Genomic DNA, 18,370 nt, shown 5'->3' with positions numbered 1-18,370 from the left:
TTGTCGGTGATGCCTGGATAGACTGGCTTGCATTGGCACCAGACCAATGACCCCAGGCCTACTTTGCTGGCTCAAAAACCACTCTTGGGCATTCTCTCACCACATTTGTGGGCCAGCTCTGGGGACGTGATGGCCCGGCTTGATATTCTGCTCACAGTCTCACCCACCTGGCCCGGAGCAGGGAAGTCGAGAGTGGATGCATTCTCCTCTGCAGACTAGATGACCTGGGAACCCCTTCCTGGGGCATTCGTGCTGTTGGCAGCATGCAACACAAGACGCTCCATCTCTGGTGGTGAAGGCGTTCGTGCTGCTTGTCACCTGGTTGCCGTGTTCAGCTCCTTGCCGCCTGGCCTTCCAAAGAGTGAGCACTGAGGTCACCAAGCCAGAGGACTGCAGTGTTCACCCTCTCCACAGTGTTCGCCCAGACTTCCTGTACAGGGAGGAGCATCTGGGTCCCCTTTGCCTCCAGGAAAAGCATATGTTTTCTGTCACCCGGTTTGGCTTGGTTGATCTTATTTGTTCAAAAAAAAGTTTTTTCTTTGCAATGTCCCATCTTTACAGCTAACAGTATTCATGATTTCTTCATTTACCATGACTCCTTTATTTTTTTTAATTTTAATTTCAATTGCAGTTAATTTAATATATAATTCATGCCATATTACTTGTCTGTGTTTACAATCATTTTTCAGTTTCAAACAAGTACTTTGTGTCTATATAGCTGCTCTATGCTTAATGCCTATAATCTTTTTAATCCAAGCCTCCATCTCATGTTGTGAAGACAGTTTTAATAACTAAGATTCTATTTCTTGCTTGTGGTTTGCTTGTTTCCCCTTTGTAAACTTGTTTAGTTACATAAGGAAAATCCAAAGGAAAACTCCTTCTTTCATGTTTATTTTTATATAATTAAGGGTTTTATGTACATTGTGTATTAATTTTTTTATGTTTTCCTAACTACTTCAAGCTTTATAATTGTCTTTATTCTCTTTAACAACTGAAATAAAATAAGTTTAGGTGTATATGTTTTTGATAAACACATGAGCGCTCTGAAGTTTTATAAGGTGTGATTAGTATTTGTCAATTTTTCAATGTGATTTATTTTTTATATTATCTTAATTAACTATTATCACAAGTCATGGTGGAAGGTTTTAATTTTTTGAAATTTTAATTGTTAAAATCTTTTTTTTTTTTTTTACAATGTTAAAAGACTGTCATTTTAATGGATAGAATTGATGCTTTTCTAAGGAATAACAGCAGAGAAGTTAGGGTCTTAATTCAACTGTTTTGTTTTAATTGGAAGTTCTGATCTCTTTTTTTTTTATCACAGTGTGACCAGATTGGTACTGGTAATTATAACCACTGGTTTACAATAGACTCTGCATTACAAGAATCATTAATGTTGAAAGTGGTAGTGTTGCCTGTTTACGAAGACTAAATGACTTTGGCTTTTTTTTTTAAGATTTTATTTATTTATTCATGAGAGACAGAGAGAGAGAGAGAGAAGCAGAAGGAGAAGGGAACAGGGAGCAGGGAGCCTGATGTGGGACTCGATCCCAGGACCCTGGGATTATGACCTGAGCTGAAGGCAGACGCTTAACCATCTGAGCCACCCAGGCGCCCATGACTTTGGCTTTTCAACCCAAGGCATGAGTGCCTGGTTTAGGGGATGACCTGTTTTTGCTGATGTGGAAAATATCCAGGAATAGTGTGGGCTGACAATAGTAGCAAGTGCCTTTAGACTGGTAAAGCCTATCCGTCTCTAGGTGCCATTTCCAGACACTGGTCTGCACATAACAGCACTGCCAGGAGTCACAGGTTCCTGTGAAGGCACTGATAGAATTTTGATTAAAGTCACTGTTTTAAATTCTTACTTATTATTAGACTTTATTAGTTGGAAAAGAGAAAAACTATTCAGAAAATAAAGAGGTCTCAAATAGCTAGCAGCCAATCAATATAATTACCAAATAGATTCTTCTCATAGGAAACTACTGATAATGCCATTGACCGTTAGTCCATAAAGATGGCATTTATAAAGGCAAATTAAGGTTTCAGATATGATGAAATTTAGAAGCCATGTATTAGAATATACAGAATTATATGAAATTCCTAATTTCTATGGACACCACCAAAACAGCATTTCAGTGTGGATAGTTAAGAATAACAAGTGTCAGATAAACCAGAGATTAATAGCATACATTTTTGAGGAAGTTTGTTCTGTAAATAATTTTGTTTATTCCCACTGAACAAAAACCCAATTTCTTATATTTATAACTTACTAATTGCATGGTCTACATTTTTATATGTAGAAAAACTTATAGTTTCTATGAATTAGAATTAAAAAAGGAACAGGAACTGTTTACCACATTCGTATCAGAGCCTTTCTCCCGAGTAATGAAGCAGATAATAGAACTGCCAATGTCAGGGTGGAGGTGGGCACAGCCTGAAGCTCCCATCACCTGCATCTGTAACATTTCTGGATTCTCATCTGTTTCTCCTAGAAAAACAGGTATAAAATAAGAAGTCCAAGCGATATAGCCTGCATTGTAACACTAACTAATGAGATGATATCATCATCACTTTAAATTATCTCTAAGTTTTAATGCCAAAAAACTTCATTTATTTTGTTATCACCTTCTTACTGCACATATTTATCTATTCTAATAATTTTTCCTCACTTTTTAAAGGCCATTCCAAATAAATTACAATTTGATTTTCATTTGTAAAATGTATTTCAAGTCATATCTAACTTCATTTTCTTAAGTATAAGTAAAAACAGTGACCTATGGTTTTCATTATTATAAAGTTAGCACATTTAGGAAGCAGTCCATGTCTACTTTATTTACTAAACTTGACTGTACACAGAAAGATCTACCTTGCATCATTTTGCACATTTGAAATCTTCCGTAGTCATTATCAAAACTGTCATTTTATAAAACCAAAACAAATCCCAGAGAATATCTCTGATTTTGATCAAAAATTTAAAATTAATAAGGGAGACAATATTGGTTAGAATTCTTACCTGAATTTTAACATCCAACAAATGGATCCCCCATCTCACATATTTTAGAACTGTTGTCCTAATAAGCAAATTAACTACTGACCTGGTTTGAGAACTCTTAGCCCAGAAAGCCAGCATTCTGAGCTATTGATGTTCTTCAGATGTCCCAATGGTGCTAAGAGCTGAATGGGAGTCTGGACCTCTTGAAGGAGCAGCAGTGCTAGATCATTTCTTGCTGCCCCTCTCACCAACCGAAATCTCTCATGCAGTAGAATGTTAGACACCTGACAACTCTCAGAGGTGATCCAGGGTGCTTCAGGCCTAGTATTACAGCAGTGTCTTCAGGATTCCTAAGTGTGTAGTTAGAGACTAATTAGAATATATTCACTAGGATATATGAGCCCTTAACAGCCATAACTATTAGGCTTTCTAATGTATTCTGTTAGCTATGATGTATAAAGTTCCTACTTTACCTGTAGGGAAATCAGAACCCTGTGAAAACTCAAAATTTACACACAGTGGATTTAGAGAGGTATTAACTGAAGGAAATATCAATCAAACACACTGAGGCAAATTCTTGCTTAGCCTGAGGCAAAGATTCTATAGAGATAAGAGATACTGTTCAGACATAATAGGAAGTGAATTAATCCAAGGAAGACTGCAACAAACTAATTTGAAAATACTGTAGCACAGTGTATTATATGAAGCAGGATGCAAACTTACATGTTCCTGACACAGTGGGCAGCAGTGAGAACCCAAGAGCTGATAACAAGGGAACCACTGCAAATTTGATGGCCACAGCTGATAATCATGGCTTGCCAAGGCATGGCATATCATAGAGAAATTCGATCTGCTAAAGCTGAGAATAAAAGTAAATTCAGTAGAATCATCATCTGTAGCCCATCTTTAAAGTTTCATCCCTCTTAGTCCTTCTAAACTTATCACTATTACTAAAATTGACTTGTAAACACACAGTCTGTATTGTTACATATATGCTCTTTCCCTAAAAGGAATGTTGTTGTGAGCCTTATAATGTTTCCAGATCCATCATTTCTTTATGGCCCAGTTTAATTAACTTACATTTGGCAAACTGTAGGGAACTATTATAGGTCTCTTCCCAAGTAGAATTCTTTTTCAGCTGTTAGCTTGCTTAGTTAGGAGTCATTAACATAGTAAGCAACAAAAAAAAGAAGCAAAATTTTATTTGACCATTTATTGGAGAAATAAATTTAGAAAATTAAGTGAATCAGAAGGAACTGAGCTTAATTACTTCTTAAAAATTCAGTGACACTTAGGACGGGATGATGGTGGTACAGCAGTAAGACCACATAGGCACCCCATGCAATGAACACAACTATATAACTATCAAATTATCTGAAATGCAACATAATTTGATCTGAAGACTGAGAGAACAAGTTATGCAGCTAAAGAGACAGAAGCAGCCATATCAAAGAAGGCAGGAAGTGTGGAGATGCTGTTTGGGAGAGAAATGGCTCATGGCCATTGCAGTGGGTAGGGAGCAATGATGTAGAAGAAGGGTGACAGACAGACTAGCACACATAGCAGTGCACAAAGAAAACAAACCCCATAGGAATTAGCTTGGAAGGTGAAAGGGGATGAATTTTGTAGTTTTAAAGTCAGTAGGCTTGGCTCTGGGAGAGTCCAGAGGTATTGAGGCTGCTCCTAGAGAAAGGACAGGTAAACAGCCTGGAAACATACAGTGTGGAAACAGTAATCTGAAGAACACCTGGGGCACATAGCAGAGAGCCTTCAGTTCAGAGAATGTCCCAGAGGCAGTGTTCATAGACAGACTATCTCCAGGAACAAAGGATCTAGAAGGTACCATTTACATCCCCTGCCCCTTTGAATAAACACAGGGCCACCTGTGGTAACCAGTGCAGCATGGTTCCTTGCTACACAACTTTTTTACACCAAGTTCCACACCTCTGTGCTCTGGCAAGACTGCCCTTCTCAGTCAAATTTGCCTTAGTCTCAGTGTGGTGGATTTTTCACCATGGTGGGCTTCCCCATAAGCCTAATTCAAACTCCTGCCTACGTCACATCTCCCAACCTGAGAGTTTTGTGAAGCCTTGGGTCCACAGGCAGTGGTAACACATCTCATTTCAAAAGCAGACCAGAGCACACCTAGTTAAAACCAACCACATTCCGGCAAGAGACTAAACACTGCACAGAGCAGGCGACGAGAGCCATTGTAAAAGACTGGCTGAAATGATAAAGTGGCCAGAATGAAACAAAAGAACAAAGGCAGCACACACTGGAAGCATGCCTGGAAGTGGCAGCATTTGGGGAACAGTAACACGATACAGCAGGTCACTACAGGACCTCTTCTTCCTAAGGCCACTACTGTCCGAAGAGGAATTGTAGCTTACCTCCCTAACACAGAGAAATAGCCAAGGAGACTTAGACAAAATAAAAAGATGGAGAAATCTGTCTTAAATTAAAGAACAAGATAAGGCCAAGGCCAAATGTCTAAGCAAAACTGATATAAGTGGCATGCTTGATAGAACATTCAAAATAATGGTCATAAGGATACTCACTGAATTGAGAAAAGACTGGAAGGCATCAGTGAGACTACTAACACAAAAAATAACATATGAGATAAAGGGCTTAATAAATGAAATGAGAAACATTCTTGATGGCATGAAGAATAGAAGAAATAGAGGAACAAATTAGTGATCTATAAGACAGAATAATGGAAAGTAATCAAGCTGAACAAAAGAGAGAAGAGAGAAGTACACAAAATGAGAATAAATTCAGTGACTCCAACAAATGTAATAACATTCATTTTATAGGAGCCAAGAAGCAGAGAGAAAAGGGGGCACAGAATTTATTTAAAGAGAGAGTAATTGAAACTCCCCTAATCTGGAGAAGGAAACATATCCAGATCCAAGAGGCACAGAAACCCCTCCACAAAAATCAACAAAAGTAGATCCACACCAAGATATACTGTAATTAAACTAGCAAAATACAGTGACAAGACAAAATTTTGAAAGCAGCAAGACAAAAGAAGACAGTTACATATAAGGAAAAATGCATAAGAATAAGAGTGGATTTTCAGCAAGAAGGAGTGGCAAGATATTTTCAAAGTGCTAAATGCGGAAAATCTGCAGCCAAGAATCCTCTATCTAGCAAGGCTATCCTTCAGAACAGAAGGAAAGATAGAGTTTTCCAGGCAAAAGATAACTAAAGGAGTTGGTGACCAGTAAACCAGTTCTACAAGAAATATTAAAAAGGGACTCTGAGTGGAAACAGGAGAACAAAAGTTACAGTATGAAGGTAGGAAACATAAAAGCAGTAAAAATTAACACTTCTATAAAATTTAATGCAGGGAACCCAGAAAATAAAAGGATTTAAAATATGAGAGCTTAGGGCGCCTGGGTGGCTCAGACAGTTAAGCGTCTGCCTTCGGCTCAGGTCATGATCCCGGGGTCCTGGGATCGAGTCCCGCATTGGACTCCCTGCTCCTTGGGAGCCTGCTTCTCCCTCTGCCTCTCTCTCTCTCTCTCTCTCTCTCTCTGTCTCTGATGAATAAATAAATAAAATCTTTAAAAAAAATAAAATAAAATATGAGAGCTTATGGGGACTGGGTGGCTCATTTGGTTAAGTCCCTTGATTTTGGCCTGGTTTATGATCTCAGCGTTTTGAGTTTGAGCCCAAGTCCAGCTCCATGTTGCGCATGGAGTCTGTTTGAGATTCTCTCTCCCTTTCCCCCTGTCGCTCCCCTGCCCTCTTGCTCATGCTTTCTCAAAAAATAAACAAATAGATAAATAAATAGATAAGTAACAGCAGATATTAAAATGAGAGGTGGAAAGTATCAAAGAATGGTTTCAAGCTTAAATGACCATAAACTTAATATAGACTGCTATATGTAGAAGATATTATATACAAACTTAATGGTAACTACAAATCAAAGCCACTAATAAATATGCAAAGAGAAAATAACCCAGGTATATCACTAAAGAAAATAAGCAAACCATTAAAGAAAGACAAGAACGTATCAAAGAAAATATTCATAAACAACCACTAAACAAATACATTGATGTGTATTAATCAATAGTTATGTTGAATGTAAATGGACTGAATATTCCAATCAGAAGACAAAGAGTGACACAATGGATTTGTCCATCCATGGGGAAGACCCATCTGTATGCTGTGTAAAATAGACTCATTTGAAACCTAAAGACACCTGCAGATTGAAATGAGGGGATGGAAAACATTTATCATGCAAATGGCTATAAAAAGAAAGGTGGAGTGGCAATATTTTTAACTAGACTTTAGATTTTTAAAAAATTTTTTATTTGACAGAGAGAGGGAGAGAGCACAAGCAGGGGGAGTGACAGGCAGAGGCAAAAGGAGAAGCAGGCTCCCCATGGAGCAGGGGGAGGCCAATGTGGGACTCCATCCCAGGACCCCGGATCCCAGGATCATTACCTGAGCCGAAGGCAGTCGCCCAAACAACTGAGACACCCAGGCACCCCAAACTAGACTTTAAAACAAAGATTATTAACAAGAGACAAAGAAGGGCACTATATAATCTTAAAGGAGACAATCCAACAAGAAGATCTAAAACTTGTAAATATTTATACACCCAACATAGGAGCACCCAAATATATAAAGCATTTAATAACATTAAGGAACTCATTGGTAATAATACAATAATAGTAGGGGACTTTAACCCCACCCTTACATCAATGGACAGATGATCCAAACAGAAAATCAACAAGGAAAGAGGGCTTTAAATGACATAATGGACCAGATAAACTTCACATATATAATCATGATATTCCAACCTAAAAGAGCAAAGGACACGTTCTTTTCAAGTGCACATGGGTCATTCTCCAGAATAGATCACATGCATCTTTTCTGACCACAATGCTATAAAATGAGAAGTCAACCACAAGGAAAAAAAATCTTGGAAACACCACAAATACATGGAAGTTAAACTAAATAAAGATAATGAATGAGTTAACCAGGAAATCAGAGAAGGAATAAAAAAGTACATGGAAACAAATGAAAATGAAAAGACAACAGTCCAAAACTGTTGAGTTTCATCAAAAATGGTCCTAAGAGGGAAGTGCACAGCAATACATGCCTAGTTCAACAAGCAAGAAGAGTCTGAAATAACCTCACCTTACACCTAATGGAGCTAGAGAAAGAACAATAAACAAAGCCTAAAACCAGGAGAAGGAAGGAAATTATAAACATTAAAGCAGAAATAAATGATATAGTAACTAAAAGAACAACAGAACAGATCAATGAATTAAGAGCTGGTTCTCTGAAAAATACTAATGAAATTGATAAGCCTCCAGGCAGATTTATCAAGAAGAAAAGAGGAAGGACTAAAATAAATAAAATTACAAATAAGAGAGAAATAATAACCAACACCACAAGAATACAAACAAATATACAAATAATTATAAAAAATATGAGAAACTATATGCCAACCAACTGGACAACCTGGAAGAAATTGGTAAATTCCTAGAAACAGGAAGAAATAGAAAATTTGAAAAGATTGATTACCAACCTATAAATTGAATCAGTAATAATAATGATAAAAAAACTCCGAACAAACAAAAGTCCAGGACGAGATGGCTCCCCAGATGAATTCTACCAAACATTCAGAGTTAATACCTATTCTTCTCAAACTATTCCAAAAAAACGGAAAAGGAAGGATGACTTCCAAATCCATTCAATGAGGGGAGAATTACTCTAAAATCAAAACCAGAGAAACACTGCACTAAAAACCACAATAGGCCAATATCTGATGAACATGGATGGAAAAATTCCTGATAAAATATTAGCAAATCAAATAGAACAATATATTAAATAAATCATTCACCCACTCAAATGGGATTTATTCCTGAGTTGTAGGTGATTCAATTATCACAATTCAATGTGATATACCATCAATAGAAGGATAAAACCATATGATTATTTCAAGAGACACAGAAAAAGAATTTGACAAAGTACAATATCCATTCATGATAAAAATCCTCAACAAGGTAGATTTAGAAGGAACATACTGCAACATAAAAAACATCATATATGAAAACCCCAGATAAAATCAACCACAAAGGCAAAACACAGAGCTCTTTCCCTATTTAGGAAAAAAAAAAAAAAGGATGTACACTCTCACCACTGTTATTAATCATAATGTTAGAAGTCCTAGCCTCAGCAATCAGACCAGCACTAGAATAAAAGGCATCCAGTCAGCAAGAAAGAAGCTAAAATTTCACTACCTGCAGATGACATGACACTATATACAGAAAACTGACAAGACTCCAACAAAAATTCAGGTAGAACTGATAAAGTAAAATCTCAGGATACAAAATCAATGTGCAGAAATCTGTTACATTTCTATAAACCAATTAATGAGCAGCAAAATGGGAAATTAAGAAAGCAATCCCATTTACAGTTTTACCAAAATCAATAAGATATCTAGGAATAAATCTAACCAGAGGGTTGAAATACCTGTACTCTGAACTGTGAAACACGGATGAAAGAATTTGTAGAGCACAGAAAAAATGATGAACATCCCACAATCATGCACTGGAAGAAAAATTACTGTGAACATGTCTCTAACCCAGAGCAAACTACAAATTTAATGTAATCCTAACAAAATACCACCGGGTTTTTCATAGAGCTAGAACAATACAAAAATTTGTTTGGAACCACAGAAGAACTTTGTTTTTAAATTATTTTACATATATATTTTTATTATTATGCCCATTTAGTGAACATATACAGAAAAACTTTAATTGTCAAAGCAATGTTGAAAAAGAAAAGCTAGGGTGGAAGCAGTACATCTAGTCTTCAAGTTATATTACAAAGCTCTAGTGATCAAAACAGTATGGTACTGGTACAGAATATAGAGATACATAACACACAAAAATAGATCAATGTAACAGAATAGAAAATCCAGAAATAAACACATAATTTTCTGGTCAGCTAATCTTTGACAAAGCAGAAAAGAATATCCAATGGGAAAAAGACAGTCTCTTCAACAAATGGTGTTATGAAAACTGGACAGCCACATGCAGAAGAAAGAAACTGGACCACTTTCTTACAGCATACACAAAAATAAACTCAAAATGGATTAAATGTGAAAGCTGAAACCATTAAAATCTTGGAAGAGAGCACCTATAGTAACTTCTCTTGACATAAGCCACAGCAACTTCTTACTAGACACATCTCCTGAGGCAAAGGAAACAAAAGCAAAATTTAACTATTGGGACTTCATCAGGATAAAAAGCTTCTGTACAGAAAAGGAAACAATCAACAAAACGAAAAGGCAGCCTGCAGAATGGGGAAAGATATTTGTAAACAATATATCTGATAAAAGGCTAGTATCAAAAATATAAAAAGCATTTGTTAAACTCAAAACCCAAAAGCCAAAAACCCAGTTAAGAAATGGTTAGAAGATATGAACTGATATTTCTGCAAAGAAGACATCCAAATGGCCAACAGACACATGAAAAGATGCTCAACATCACTCATCAGCAAGGAACTACAAATCAAAACCACCATGAGATATCACCCCACACTAGTTAGAATGGCTAAAATTAAAAAAAAAAGAAGAAACAACAGATGTTGGCAAGGATGCAGAGAGGATCCCTCCTGCACTGTTGGTGGGAATGAGAACTGGTGCAGCCACTCTGGAGAACAGTATGGAGGTTCCTCAAGACATTAAAATAAAACTGCACTATGACCCAGCATTTGCAGTACCAGGTATTGACCCTCAGCATAAACAATACTGATTCAGAGGGGTACATGCTCCCTGATGTTTATAGTAGCAATGTCCACAATAGCCAAGATATGGAAGCAGCCCATCGACAGATGAATGGATAAAGAAACGTGGTACATATATACATTGGAATATTACTCAGTCATCAGAAAGGAATGAAATCTTGCCATTTGCAGTGACAAGGATGGAACTAGAAGGTATTATTCTAAGCAAAATATGTCATTCAGAGAAAGACAAATACCATATAATTCACTCACATTTGAAAAAAAAAAAAAAAAGAAATGAGCAAAGGGGAAAAAAAGAGAGGCAAACCAAGAAACAGACTGTTAATTCTAGAGAACAAACTGATGGTTACCAAGGGGAACTCGGTGGAGGATGGGTGAAACAGGTGATGGGAATGAAGCAATGCACTTGTTGTGATGAGCACATGGTGTTGTATGGAAGTGCAGAATCGCTATATTGTACACCTGAAAGTCATATTACCATGTATGCTAACTGGAATTTAAATAACAACTTTAAAAAATTAAACCTTAGTGTGATGTGCAGTTGTTACTTTAAATATGATTTTCAGGTTTGCCACTTAGGAAAGTGAAGTTTAGTGTTTGTCATAAAAGTTTTGAGTTGAAGTAATACATATATAAATTGAAATATGGTAGAGATAAGAAGATAAGAAGTTCTTTGCTCAGATATTTCAAAGTCCTCATCACTTTGACAATTAACACAGTGTATTTCCCTGGATAGTCTAGATTCTGTCTTCACCTATTCTCTTCCCTTACTCTTTTTATACATCTTATCTCTACCATTATTTCAATTTGTATATGTATTAACTACTATTACTTCGACTCAAAACTTTTGGGACAAACTCTAAACTTCACTTTCCTAAGTTGCAAACCTGAAAATCATATTTAAAGTAACAACTGCACATCACACTAAGGTTTAATTTTTTAAAGTTGTTATTTAAATTCCAGTTTGCATACATGGTAATATTACTCTCAGGTGTATAATATAGCGGTTCTACACTTCCATACAACACCATGTGCTCATCACAAGTGCTTTAGAGGGTAGGAATTGGGGGGATGGGTTATTAATACCCTGGTGGTGGGTATTAAGGAGAGCATAATGAAAGGAGCACTGGTTGTTATACACAAACCATGAATCATGGAACACTACATCAAAAACTAATGATGTGATGTACAGTGATTAACATAACATAATAAAATAATTTTTAAAAAGAAAGCTTAAAAAACATCCATTACTATGGATATGACAGTATGAATATGATAAATAGGTTTAATTAGGTGAAAATATAATATGAAGAGATATGATTGTGTTAGAAATAAATTTCTAAGGAAAGAAAAGTGAGGTTGTCATTGATGATAGTATGACAGATTTCATAATAGTAAGGAATAGAAAGATGGTCACAATGTAACAGATTTCAGTAGAGCATATTAGAGAAATTTTTATATCTATTTCTACCAAGAAAGTATATTCTCAACTTAAAATTCTGATATTACTTTTGTTAAGATTCTGTGGTAGTAAAGAAGTTCATGTTAGAAGAATAGAAAGTTTGAGTGTCTATGCTAACCTTGTTCCCGCTTTCTATTCTGATAATGTGATTAAACCATTCTAGTTCTATGGATATCACAGTAATTGAGAAATTATTATAATCACGTCAACTGTATCAGAAAGAAATATTATGGCAGTTAAATAATACACCAAGTATGAAATACCTTTGGAAGTCATAAGGTTAATGATTCCTAATATTTGGTATTAAAAACTCATGCATTTCTCTGGAAAAAACTCTCCCCCTCCTTTTCTATTTCCATTATTCTTTTCTCTTCATTTTTTTTTCATACCACCCTGACTACCATTTTCTTGGGCCTTACTCTGAGGCTGTGGCAGAGAGATGAACTGTGGCTGAACAGAAGCAGGAGTGGCAGTAAAAGCTGAGTTGTTTGTAGAGGTAGAGACTGAAAGGGAGATGGAAGCAGAGGTAGTCATGGCCCCTTGCTTGGACCCTGGTGCATGGCTGGGCCGTGTGACTCCCTGAAGCCAAAAAAGGAAAGGGCTCCCTTGGCTGAAGATGTAGGGCTTTGTGCAATGTTCATCGAAGTGACTCAAAATTCCCACCTGCACCCATGTGTCCTTTTGTTGTAGATGGCATACCAGAGGTGCCCCTAAGTCACCCTGCAAGAAACAAAGAACAAAATGTCCATGTACACTTTAAAGGAGGCTAGGAAGTAACTTCTGGTTTTGAAGAAGTAACTTTTGCTTTCCACACCCCTCAACTGTATCACCTTACAGCCAGCCTCGCCAAGAGCTTGCTTGGCCTCCACACAGAAAGTGAATTCATACAGCTTGGGCCAAAACTGGGCACATATCCTGACTTGCAGTATGCTTAGATGCCTTTTCTGCAGAATTCCAGAACTTCCTAGTGGAAAAGGGGGAACAGAGAGGATTTTAGGTTTACCCTAGTTAGAGGGAGAAATATGGCTGAAGGAAAAGATAATCACAAACCTTCTATTTCATGAAAGGATACTACTCCTTCTTTTCAAATATATCATACTTATGCTCATGTAAATATGCTGCATTACTCACCTCTCATGAGGGACCAACTGGGTAGCCAGCAGTCATACAGCTGTATATTTTTCTCTTGCTCCAGGTTCTCCTCTAGACAGATAGGAAGCACCAAGGGTTGAAAATATAGGGGCTGTTTCAGAAAGATTAGCCCAGGACCCAAAGTTCCCTTGGGACCTATGTAGGGCATGGCACGGTGAACGCCTACAGTTTGAGCTTGAGCAGGCTCCTGAAGATCAGTAAGCCCAACTTGGACCAGGGCTAGTGCTTCTGATTTTTTTCTGTGAGGGAAATTTATCAAGCATTTTATTATTACATATTTCAATGTAGAAAACAACTCTAGAGTTAAAATGAATAAAATAAAGTCCAGGTGAGCATTAAAGTACTACTATTCCCTTCAGTACTTCTGTCTTATTGGGAACACTATGTTTAGACACCTTCAGAAATGAGGAGGTAAGTTTTACAATGCAAACCATTTCTTTGTGGAAAAATCCTAACTTAAATTATTAGGCATCCTAATATTTATCATTTAACACTTAGTGAAATACACCAAAAACTAATGATGTGCTGTGTGGTGACTAACATAATATAATAAAAAAAAAAAACACTTAGTGAAATACATTTTGAAATTTAGGAGTTGAAATATTGTATAGTAATAATGTAAATAACTTCGGACAGTTATTCCCTTTCTGGGGGCTTTGTTTTCCTTGTTAGTCCAAAGACTTACTTCACTATGCTAAAAGAAGAAATGAAACTATGCTCAAAAGGATATTTTTCAAAGAGTTATAATTCTTCTACAGATCCATATATTTAAGAGATAACATGGTTGAAGTCAGAAAATGGAAAACTGTGAACCTTACTATTTAAACTTTCCATCATTTTATTATAGGTAAAATTATATAAAAATAGGGCATCTTTTTACAGTTCTATTGATTTGGATCCTGAAATTATCTCTGAAAAACAGGTAAAGCACCCATTTATGGATACTTGAGATATGACAAGATACAAGAAGATATGCTTTCTCTTTAGTTAAGAAAATGTATCAGATGTGACTACTGCAAGAAGGTACACAAAATTTGATTTCTGTAACAAAGAATATGTACCGTCTTTAAAGAATCTTGAAATGACATACTCAGACTGACATGAAATTTGCACATCTAGCTGAGGTAAGGATCCACTGTTCATTCAGTACAGAGCCAGCACAGAAACGGGAGAAAGAGAGTTGCACGGAAAGCATCCAAGGAAATTCACCCACGTCTGCCTCCCAGCAGTTGGGACAGTGGGGCACAAGGCCAGGTCGTAATCCACACTCTGCAGAAGGAATCCATATTTTCAATAGGCGAAGGTAGTATTATTAACTCCTTTACCTGAACAGTTTGATTTCCTATTTTTTATCTTTATCAAAGTGCTTGTAAATTTTCAACTTTAGGAAAGTGCTTGGAAATATAAATTTTAACCCTATATAGTTGGGTATGGGAACGGAGATTGTCTGAATACACCTCTCTGAAAATAACATATGTCTATTCACTCCTCAAATAGAACAGTAATCCATTTCTAAGCAATAAAAGCATTTTATAATATGCTCTGAAAGGAACTATACTTATAAAAAAACTGTTTCTAGCAAAAATTAGTCTTCTCTGAATATGTAGACGTCTGTTAAGATTTTGTTATCCATTCCCCATTCTCTGATCTAAATAATGGTTTGAATTGTGTCCTGCCCAATTATGAGCGCATGACTTCTGACCTATAGAGAAACTCTTGTATTAGGCTCTAACAAAGACCTTGGTCCTAAGGATATTAACTCAAATAGATGACTACACTGAACTTGCCTGTGGCTTCATGAGAAATAGCAGCTGTCTTGAAGAGCCAGAAAGCCTGGACACTCTCTTTCCAGGCCACACCTAGGTGACCCTCAGCCAAAGAACGTTGAGTTGTGAATACTTGAGAGGATCTTGTTCAGGCTGATGAGACTTGGTTCCAGATTGAGACCCAGGCATCAGAGAAGGTTCTTTTCTTAAAAGGGTGGCTGGAGCAGCAAGCAGATAAGAAAAAGTATGAGAAAGAATGTCCTCTTCAGTAAATTTTAAGGAAGACAGTTCCTTGACAGAGCTATCAGAAGAGGAGGCTAAGGCAGGAGAACAGGAGAGAAGGCTGCTCGAGAAAGAATGGAGCAAGAAGGGAAAATATAGAATAAAGGCAATATACAAGAAGAAATGACCAAATAGGAATGGGGCAATGCACATGGTGATGGGAGAGAACAAGGAATAAGAAAGGAAAATGACACAGAGAGGGGGGCTAAGAGATGTAGATGTTACACCAGGGCTTCCATTTGTTTTTGTAATTTGTAATTTGACAAACTTTGGGTAATGAAGTCTTTCAGGAAGCCAAGTACTTGCAAGGGGAAGAAAGGGAATGTTGGTGAGCTCACTCAAACGGAGAGAATTGATTTGATATTGGCTTTCTGTTGTGCCTATCTCAGTTGACAAAGCTATAAAATACTGATGTGGGGAAGGAATTATTTCTATTGGTAAAAAAGGTACATGTTTAGACCAGGAACTGAAATGGCTAGTTAAGGGAGTTGCTCTATCTGGCTCAACCTCAGAAGGAACAAATGATGTAATTCTATCAGCTTTATAATTCCTGTCAGGTCTGATTTCTACTTCAGTATGGATCCATGTTCTGACTTTGTCATGTTTATGAATAGCAAATGATGCAATCATACCAGTTTCAGGGTGGGCCCAGGATCTCACTGCTTGGGTTTCAGGATGGATCCAAGGGTGAAACATACCAACTTCAGGCTGCAACCCGGAGCTGAAGATCTGAGATTCGGAATTGGTCGATGGTCTGACTTTATTCATTGGAATGTAGAACCAAGATCTAAGTGCATCAGGTTCTAGCTTCATCCAGGGTCTGACTGTTTGGATTTCTGAGTAGGGTTGATTCACAGTACCTCTTTGCTGAATCCAGAGTTCATTTATACCATCAGCCTGACTCCAGGGACTGACAGATTGGGAGTCGGATTTAATCCAGGGTTGACCTGTATCACTTTGAGTCTGTAACCAAGATGTAATTGTATCAAGTTCCAATAAAGTTGGAGGTTTTACTACTTGCCCCTCTGTCTGGATCCCAATTTGGATTTTTTCAGGTTCAGGTTGAGTCCATGATCTAATTGTATTGGCTTCAGGCTGGTTCCAAGGTTTTATTGAATTCAGTTTAGTCTGGAACCAGTGTCTTATTACTGTATCAGCTTCTAACTGGGTTAGGGGGTATATTTCTATATTTTCAGACTGGGTCCATGATCTAATTGTCGTAGTTTCAACCTGAATCCAGGGTTGCACTGAACTGATTTCAAGCTTGGTGCAGGATCTGACTGTACTAGTTTCATACTGAGTCCAAGAGATGCTTATACCATTTTGGGCCCCAGAAGATGTCATTTGAGATTCAAGCTGGGACCAAGACCTAACTGAATCATTTTGAGTCAGGTACCAAAATGTGCCTGTATTTCTTTCAGTCCAGATACTGACTGACTGAGACCCAGGCTTGGTCCAGGGTGTGACTGTAATGCTTTTAGACTGGATTCTGAAGTTGAATACACTAGCTTCAATCTGAATCCATGGTCACAAGGCATCACCTCCAGAAAAGGTCCAGGTTCTTACTTTGTCTTTCTCAGACTTATTCCAGGGGTGGGATATACCAGTTTCAGTTGGAATCCATGATATGCCTGTAGGATTTTCATGTTGGGCCAAGGGCTAAAATCTATCAGTTTCAAACTGGGTCAAATTTCTCACTGTTTGAAGTTCTGAGTGGGCCGAGTTACTTACTCTTTCTGTTTCATTTTTAAACCAATATCTGCTGATATCAATTTCAGATAGGGGTAAGAGTCTGGCTGCTTGAGACAAAGGCACTCTCCATGATACCAGTGTTTCAAATTCAGGCAAAGGCCATGTATTAACATTATTAATTCTAGGATGTGTTGACAGAAGAGATGCTTGATTTTCTCCTTGAATCAAGGATTGAGTAGAATCACTTTGAGGATGCAATGAAATACTGAATATACCAGCTTCAGGCAGTATCCATTTCTTAGATGCAGATATAAGTACAGTCCAAAATATGACCGTATCAGTTACACTCGGTATATAAGAATTTACTGCTTGATATTCAGACTGAGTCCAGGTTATAATTGTGGACATTGCAGAATGTGTCCAGGTTTTTACTAATGAATATTCAGTATGAGTCCATATTCTCACTGTAGAAGCTTTAGTGTCTGTCAAAGGATTTAGAGGAGAGGTAGCCTGGGTCCATGTTGTGACGGTAGAAACAAGTGTCACTGTCCAGGGATTTACTGCTGGAAACACACCTTGGTTCCATGACATGACTCTGGAAGCAAGAGCCTCTGTCCAGGGATTTACTGCTGGAGGTACAGCTTGAGTCCATGATGTGCCTCTGGATGTATCAGTGTCTGTCCAGGGTACAGCTTTGGTCTATGGAGTGTCTCTGGATGCACCAGCCTCTGTCCAGGGATTTACTTCTGAAGGGATAGCTTGGGTCCATGCTGTGACTTCGGATGCATCAGCTTCTGTCCAGGGATTTATTGCTGCAGGTACAGCTTGGGTCCATGGCATGACTCTGGATGCAATAGCCTCTGTCCAGGGATTTACTGCTGGAAGTACAACTTGGGTCCATGGCATGACTCTGGAAGTGACAGCCTCTGTGAAGGTATTTATTGTTGGAGGTAGAGCTTGGGCCCATGGAATGACTGTGGAAGTGACAGCCTCTGTCCAGGATGGTACTGCTTGGGTCCATGGAGTGACTCGAAGCACCAGCCTCTGTCCAGAGATTTACTTCTGGAGGTACGGCTTGATTCCATGCAGCAACTCTGGATGCACCAGCGTCTGTCCAGGGATTTACTGCTGGAGGTACAGCTTGGGTCCATGGAGTGACTCTGGATTCACCAGCGTCTGTCCAGGGATTTACTGGAGGTATAGCTTGGGTCCATGGAGTCACTCTGAATTTACCAGCGTCTGTCCAGGGAT

The 18,370-nt window shown here is 37.8% G+C and overlaps 1 protein-coding gene across 1 annotated transcript; it reads right to left on the bottom strand.

Annotated features, from left to right (window-relative positions):
* Nucleotides 1-1,361: 1,361 nt before the first annotated feature.
* LOC148161611 (uncharacterized) lies at nucleotides 1,362-16,771 on the bottom strand. The gene is given in 14 exon segments (XM_088020716.1): nucleotides 1,362-1,428; nucleotides 1,614-1,816; nucleotides 2,358-2,491; nucleotides 3,099-3,281; nucleotides 3,284-3,345; nucleotides 3,719-3,854; nucleotides 12,647-12,947; nucleotides 13,058-13,191; nucleotides 13,359-13,618; nucleotides 14,480-14,648; nucleotides 15,167-15,262; nucleotides 15,265-15,463; nucleotides 15,466-15,630; nucleotides 15,632-16,771. Coding segments are annotated over 14 exon segments (3,249 nt in total).
* Nucleotides 16,772-18,370: the final 1,599 nt, after the last annotated feature.

Source organism: Eumetopias jubatus, unplaced genomic scaffold (genome assembly GCF_037043125.1).
Source record: "Eumetopias jubatus isolate StellerSeaLion01/CBP00866 unplaced genomic scaffold, mEumJub1_p1.0 scaffold_112, whole genome shotgun sequence".
Classification (NCBI taxonomy): Eukaryota; Metazoa; Chordata; class Mammalia; order Carnivora; family Otariidae; genus Eumetopias; species Eumetopias jubatus.
This window is presented reverse-complemented; position numbering and strand designations above follow the sequence as displayed.